Source organism: Carassius carassius, chromosome 50 (genome assembly GCF_963082965.1).
Source record: "Carassius carassius chromosome 50, fCarCar2.1, whole genome shotgun sequence".
NCBI lineage: Eukaryota > Metazoa > Chordata > Actinopteri > Cypriniformes > Cyprinidae > Carassius > Carassius carassius.
In genome coordinates this window covers 422,501-430,676 of record NC_081804.1, presented here as the reverse complement: position 1 = coordinate 430,676, position 8,176 = coordinate 422,501, and the positions used below count along the sequence as shown (strand labels likewise).

Genomic DNA, 8,176 nt, shown 5'->3' with positions numbered 1-8,176 from the left:
TTTCAGCTATAAGGTGTATAAAATCACTGATGTTTGATGCTTTTTCTGTAAGTTTCTCTAAATCTTTTGTCCTTTGGAGTGAGTTTTGAACAAACACCAGTTCATCATTGTGAAGCAGAGCACCAGTTGGTTCACACCAATGTATAGGCTCCACCCTTTCACTAAGCCACACCCCTTTGTAATCTGCAACATGCTGGACCAAGATGCTTTGCACTTCCAGGATGGATGGCTGTTGTTTTTGGCACTGCTGCTCTTGGTAAGGTTGCACACTTTGTCAGTGTCATATTAGTCGATGACAGGCACAGACGTGTTATTAATGATCACAGAGCAAACCGAGCTCAGAAGGAGGTGATATTTATGACCTGAGCATACATGACGATGAAATGATGCTGCACCTGAGCGTCAGAGAAAACCCCACCATGACAAGAAACTCATGTAAAACGGACAGATCTGAAAACATCAGCTTTCTAGACTCTTTGTTTATGCATCAGTTTTGTACTGTTTAACATAAGTTATTTATGCATTATACATTTAGGGATTAAACATGATTTAAAAACCACCCTAGCATTACAGTGTTATTTTAGTATTGCGTATAGTAGCATTTTGTTAATTATACAGTATTTAATAATATTTTGAATTCACTTTTTATTTTTAGTTTAAGATTTAGTAATTTTATTAAGTGATTGACATTTTTTTTTTAATTTTGTCGATTATATATAAAAAAAAAATTTATTTTCATACAATATTTATACTTTAATTTCAGTTTCATTTTCATTTTAGTACTTTAACTAAAACTTTTATTATTTCAAATAGTAGCCAATGCAAAAAAAAAAAAAAAACTTTTGCCACTTTTACCTTAATACACCTGTTGCAGCTTTCATAAAGTGGTTAATAGACAGGTAGTTTAGATAGTGATCATTCAAATATAGTCTAAATATGAATGAAAGTTTCATGACGTTCATTGCTGTTATAATAGGAAGTTATTATAGGCTATATTATTATCATATTGCACTGATACTGAAGCCAATAGAGTTTATTCTTTCATTGGAAATAACTGAGCAGTTACTGCAAGACAAACACATGCAAATCCTGAAGCAGAAACAGAGAGAGAACTAAACATGGGGCTCAAATAGACAAAATATATGAGAATCAAAATGAGACAGACAGATGATGCATGGGTTAAACACAGAGATGCACGCTGCAGAACGGCGAGGAAATCTTGAATGCTGTTGGTTTAGATTCATGATAACGCTGTAATCTCGATTTCCTCTTAAACAGGTTGACTCAGTTTATACCAAAACAAATCCTTCATTTACGATTAAAGAGAGATTCTTTGCCAAACTGTATCCAATCCTTATCAAGCAGAAAGCATTTTTATCTGTCATCTGGATACATTTCAAACAGAAATGTGTTATGGTTTTACTTCAAAGTTAACAGCAAAATAATGATTGCTTTCAAACTGTTTTCCTAAGGACCGCCCCTTTTGCTCCCCATCTGTCAGTCAAACAGATAGCCCTGCCCCAAAGTCACTCTACTGTGCAGCTGTTCCCATTATATAAAAAGGTTATTGTTAAATATCAATTCCCTGATGGGGAAAATTAACAGGATTTTTAGTCCTCACTTGGTTGAATCAAGCAGCTCACTGAAAATGACCATTGAGTGACTTAAACTGAGATACTGGAAGTATTTGAACATCCAAACAAATGACTCACATCAGTGTTTATTTATCGCACGGACGTCCTATTAAACTTCTAAGCCCCAGGTAAAGTCAACAGTGTAAACTTTGCTTACTAAGTTAAATAAACTTGAAATCTGTAGGAGTGCATGGATAAAACTTAACAATAACAAGTGCAAACCTCAGTGCTCGGGACATCCAGATAAGGACAGCAAACACAGAAAGATGGTTTATAAAGTCGTCCTGGAAGAAAGACAGAGCACTGAAAGCCCCACGCTACACATTCACAGTGTTTTTAATTGAAGGAAGTGTCATTTGAACTGACATCACATGTGGTGCTGCTGATGACACGAAGCCCTGCTTGACAAATGTGATGAAGTGTACTAAATATAAACCATCCACGATGAATATAACTGTGTCAGAATGTCTTCTGTATCTAAAGCGTTTTGGCAAAGCGCTTAGACTCTGCCTGTCCCAGATAAGAGCAGCGAGTTGGACTTCTCCACATTTCCATAAAATGTACAGGAGAGGTAAAACTACATTACCCATAATGCATTGTGATGTGTGCCATTCTAAGCCAGATGTGGGATAGTCCTACTTTATATCTCTGATTTACAACAACAAAGTCATTTCAGTTGACCGATACTTGGAATATTATTCTTTAGTAGAGCTGGGTATATTACTTAAAAATTGTAATCTGATTCCAAATTACATGACAAAATTAGTAACGTAATCCATTACATTACATATCATTGGACTACTTTTTGGTAACTTTTAGATTACTTTTGACCTAATTCATTTATCATATTGATTTAAATAGAGTAATCTTGTCCCATATTGACGGGAAAAAATAAAAAACACAAAGAGTAAGAAAATAAATTTTGCTCTTGTTGTAATTAACAATATGAAGTGCATTAAACGTGCGTCAAGGTTTCCTAAACTATAGGGTTAGTAAATATACTGCAGAGTTAATAATCAAACAATACGGTTTTTAAATGAAAACAAATCATTTTAAAATAACATCTATCAGAATAAAACATTTAATATTTTATCTGTTTACCTGCATGTCACGTGATCATTCACATGAGAGAACCCTGAACATGCAAATGTGATGATTATTAAAATATTTCTTTTAAAATCTAAGAAAGTGTTTCAATTAAATGGTTAAAGAGGTTCAGATGGCCAAACCATTTGGGAATCCCTGCTTTGCATGTAAAAAAAATAAATCATGTGAATTTGTGTAATTAAAAGTAATACATTTTTGGAATATGATAACGTAATCCAGATCACACGTAATCAATTACTACTCAATTAATTAATACTGTCAATATACAGGGAAAAAAATATAATGTTATATAATTCAGTGTGAATGACATATGAACAAACCCCTCTATAAAAACCTTCAGAATATAGACAAACTGTAAATTTTGCAGTCTATAAGTGTTGCTGAAGTGGAGAAACAAACTCATTTTGAGAAAAGGGCGTTTAAAAATAGGCATTGTAATCGAAATCTATGGACGCAAATAGATAAAGTGCAAAAAATACGCTTATTATAGATGGTTTCTTTCCTCTAGTCTGAAATAAGACATGTTATGTAAGAAAAAATAGCCCAAAATCTCTAAATTAACCAGTGCATGAAATACAAGTAGCAAATTCCAGCTTAAAAATAACTCCAGTCCATATACAATTCAGATCATATCGGCATATAGAAATTACTTATTTTTTAAAATGTTTCTAGTTCCTCATTATCTTGCTATTAAATGAATTAAGTGAAATAATGCTGTGCATGTTTGTCTCAGTGGACAAGGAGCTGAGTGAATTCCACGTGGCGCAGGAAAGACATATAAACTAGGGTTTTGCAAAAATGATGACATTTCTGATGCTGAGCAAGCTTCAAAACTGCAGTAAATCATTCCAGCTGAAAAACACAGATACTACAGCCTCTAAATCTTCCTAAAACAGCAAAAAAATTAATAACTATACACAAGCAAGACCATATTTAACTGATAAACCACCTGCCAAACTGCTTCAATCATTAACTAACAACCGTGGGATTGTTTTCAAAGTCACCAGATGCATGTGACGTTTTTATTTAAAGACTGATGGTTGCTTTAAAGTTGACTTTCCAAAGTTTGTCTATTAATTCAGTATTTAGTTAATATTTCTGATTATTCGTTTTGTATTTGTAATTATGATCACATAGCCCTCTTGTGTTTATCGAGAGTGGATTATTTTACACAGGTTGTGCCATATGGTATGAATCACATTTCTCAGAAATGACCTGCTTTAAAAACAATAAATGTGTGCACATGTGGATCTCTAAATGCCCACTGCTCCTCTCTCTGTTTAACATTTTGGTTAAGCAATTTATTATAAGCTATAAAAAGCAAGAACTGAAAGCAAATTCACGAAGCTCATAAATTCCCCTGTTGTTGTGTTATTGTTTGCATGACTTTATGTGTTATGTGTTGAGATAATGAACTGAAGATAGATTTACTCCCTAAACCACAGACCTGCTGTCAAATGTTAATAAGATGGAATAACAATAAAACTGTGTAATTGTGTTTATGAGGAAAACAAACATTGCTATGATAAGACAGGACTTTATTATGCCCTTCAAATAGACAACATAATAACACTGTTTACATTCATTTCCTCTCGGACCCTCACCTTCACATGTTGAGGTCACTGACACAGCTTTATTACACTTCAAATGAGCAATACACTTTTATTATTTCAGAATTTCCAGGCAATACATTCAAACAACATAAAGGAGACCGGAAACCAGATATGAATATTGTAGCAACTTCAAAAAAATCTGCATTTACAGGAAGATCTTTAATGACATTATTTCAATCTTAGGGATTATTTATTATTTTATTCTTAAATGCAATTAATTAAATGTAAGTAAAAAGATGAAAAGATATTTATAATATATTTATAAATAAATAGTTCAAAGAGGTATAAATAATCTTAATATTATTTGTAGGGATTAATATAGAACTAAGATTTCCTGTGTATCTTTATGCCATTTTAAAGATGTATAAGCAATTGTAGCTATTAAATAGTTAATTTATTATTATTTTAAATTTTAATGCAAAAATATTTTACCCTGAAAACATTAGGCTGACCAAATATTTATAATAAATAATTCTCAAATATGTATGTGTGTGTGTATATATATATATATATATATATATATATATATATATATATATATATAGTTTTTAAGAGAATTGCATGAATAGACATTTATAATGATTTAAAATCTTTTCTCGCTCTCTCTCTGTATTTCCTCAAAGCATCAGTAAAAGTGGAAAATATCAAAATGTCATTGCAGTTAAGCTCAGTGTTGTGTGTCGATAGGCTGTACATCCAGGTCTGCTTCAATGCACTCGTTTACACGGAATAAAACCACTCTTTAGAATTCAGAAATCTGGACAGAAGCGTGAAAAAGCCCCGTGCCTTGCAGCGGACGCACGGGTCGCAAAAGACAAGTTGGCACGAACGTTTAAGGATGCAACATCTTGAAACATCACTTGAGAGAATAATAAAAAGGGTCGAACGACATCCCTGTCGAGTTTTGTAAAAGGTCCCTTTATCCTCCTCCAGAGCTGTGACTGCAGTAAACAGCGCGCTTTTACGCACGGCTTTGCGCGTCTCTCTCTTCATGGCGCAGTCCGTGGACGGTTACGCGTCGGTTTGCCCGTTCACCACCGACAATCTGTACTCCTCGGTGTCCATCACGTTCAGAGGAATCACCGCCTGGCTGTCGTCGCGCTCCTTCGCGGTGCCCGAGAACGGGCGGATCTGACAGCTGTTGACGATCGCGGGCGACGAAATCCTCCAGAAGAAGTCCTTCAGCATTTTTCTGAACTCTCTGCGCATGAGGCAATACAGGATCGGATTCAGGCAGCTGTTCGAGTGCGCCAGGCAAATGGTGACCGGGAACACGTACATGTGGAGCGCGTAGTAGACTTTATCCCAGTGGATCACGTTAAACTTGACCAGGACTCCCCAGAAGGTGATGGCGTGGTTGGGCAGCCAGCATATGAAGAAGGACAAGACCACGATCGTGACGGATTTGGTGACTCTGGACCTGCGCTTGGGGAGGTTGTTGTTCATGCTCCGCAAGCGAATGAGGCGCAGGAGGAGAAGGTAGCACACGACGATGATGAGCATCGGAAACACGAACGCCACCAGGATCTTCTGCAGGTGATAGAGCGCGTGCCAGTGCTGGCCGTTGGGGAAGCGCAGGAGGCACAGCTTGACGCCGCTGATCGAGCCCACCGTGGAGAAGATCGCCGTGGGGACCGACGCCACGGAGGCCAGGAGCCACAGGAGCGCGCTCACCAGCTTCACCGAGCAGCGCGTGTTGCGCGTGCGGTCCTTGAGCGCCGACGCAACAGACCAGTAGCGCGTCACGCTCATGGCGGTGAGGAAGAACGCGCTCGCGTACACGTTCATCACGGTCACCGTGACCACCACCTTGCACATGACGTGTCCGAACGGCCAGGTGAAGTCGAGCGCCGTGTCCACGGCCCAGAAGGGCAGCGTGAGGACGAACTGGAAGTCCGTGACCGCCAGGTTCATGATGAAGTGGTTGATCGTGGACTTCTTCCTCCCCTGCCGGACCCTCATGAGGAAGAAGACCAGCAGGTTGCCCACCAGACCCACCGCGCACACCACCGAGTACACGATGGACATCATGACGCGCAGCCCCAGCGTGCCGTCCGCGGCCAAGTCGATGTCCTCCGGGTTGCTGAAGCGGCTGAGCTCGTGCGCGGAGCCGTTCGCGGAGCTCTGGTTCTGGAAGTCCGCCATCCTGTCCTGCCACAGCTCGGCGTCAGGTGCCCGGTGCAGCCCGGATCTGTGGAGGGCTTGCATCACCGTCAGAGTCGAGGGAGGGAACACTAGGAGAGCGGGCGAGGGGTTCGCGTCTCTCCGGGACACAGCGATAAGGCTGGAGGTTCCCGCGCCATGACGCTGGAGAAGGACGCGCCGCGCGGGGCTTTATCAAACCTGCGCCATCCGAGGCTCCGCCCACAGACGAGACGCTCCGCCCTCAAGACGTCTGCGATCCGTGCTGGAAAAATGAGTCGGAATGCGCACGGGCTCAAAAGTGAAAAAAAAAAAGTAAAATAATAATTTGCTTTATTTGTACGTATTCTGAGAGGAGCACCTTATCTTCGCTCGTTTCTCGAGATGACTGGCATCCGATGCGCGCGATCCCGATACATTTACACAGAATTACACTAACGTTTGGGGAACTGTGGGGGAAAAACATCTGATGTGTAACATTAAATCAGATCCGTGCATTACAGAAGTAATACAAATTAATACATACAGGTCGCATGCTAAACTTTACTTTTCACTTTTATAATAAAATTTGAACATGAATAAAGTGGTGGTGAAACAGTCTCAGAATCATAAATCATTTTAGACTCCTTGCCATTCTATAAATAATTTATTAAATATGAATCATTTTGGCCACACCTACAATTTTTGAATCACAGAAATAAGCAGCAGGACCAAAAAAAATGCAAATAAGTAAATTAATATATATATATATATATATATAATGAAATAAGTAAACTGACTGCATGGGGCTCTGCAAAATGGACTTTTCTCAAAGTATCTAGAATTAGAGAGAAGATGAAATAAATGTGTGGGAATAAAAACAGGAAAAAATAAAGATTTTCATCAACACATTGCGTATTGTATTTAACTTATCAAATATAAATACAACCAAAGCAGAAATAAAGAATAAATATAAAAATAAATAAAACTGGATTTAAATTTTTTAAATCTTGTATACTTCATATAATAATGGCCACACACACTAAATTTGCATCACAGAATTAGAAAGGGCTAAAAACAATGGAAATAAATAAATAAATAAATCTATTAATAAAAAATATATTATAAAGTTATTTATTGTAGAATAGAGTTTGGGGCATTTTAATTTGCATATTAATATAGCTAATTATATTGGCCACGCCTCCAATCGTGTACCACAGAATTATGGAGGACCAAGCTTAAAAGGGTAAAAATAAATAAATAATAATATTAAATATATATATACATAATTATATATTCATAAAATATAAAATAAAACAGAAAGTAATAAATAACTCAAACATTTTTTATTTTTGATTTTGAAGGTCTTTTTACATCTTTGATTTTTATTAAATATTAATATAATCATATTGGCCACACCCACGACATATGAAAGGTCAAAAACAATGGACATAAATAAATTAAAAAGTAAACGGATTGTGGAACAGATCCAGAAAAAAAGGTTTATGCATTTATTTTTGAAATAATCTAGCTAATTATATTGGTCTCACCTCAAAGCATGTACCACAGAATGATGAAGGACCAGATTTAAAAACAGAGGAGAAAAAGTATACATGCACAGTGAATGAAAAATGAACAGGACACTGCACTAGAGAGACCACTGAACGCTGAAGTTTTATTTAGAGGCATTAAAGTTTGAAT

General features: G+C 37.3%; 1 protein-coding gene across 1 annotated transcript; it reads right to left on the bottom strand.

Moving 5' to 3' along the window:
* Positions 1-4,954: 4,954 nt before the first annotated feature.
* LOC132133205 (relaxin-3 receptor 1-like) lies at positions 4,955-6,674 on the bottom strand. The gene has a single exon (XM_059545968.1). The coding sequence runs from the start codon at positions 6,560-6,562 to the stop codon at positions 5,366-5,368; it is 1,197 nt and encodes a 398-aa protein (XP_059401951.1). The 5' UTR covers positions 6,563-6,674; the 3' UTR covers positions 4,955-5,365.
* Between the last annotated feature and the right edge of the window lie 1,502 nt (positions 6,675-8,176).

Excerpts from the sequence above, each read along its gene's own strand:
- LOC132133205 (XM_059545968.1), bottom strand. The coding sequence starts at position 6,562 with ATGCAAGCCCTCCACAGATCCGGGCTGCACCGGGCACCTGACGCCGAG.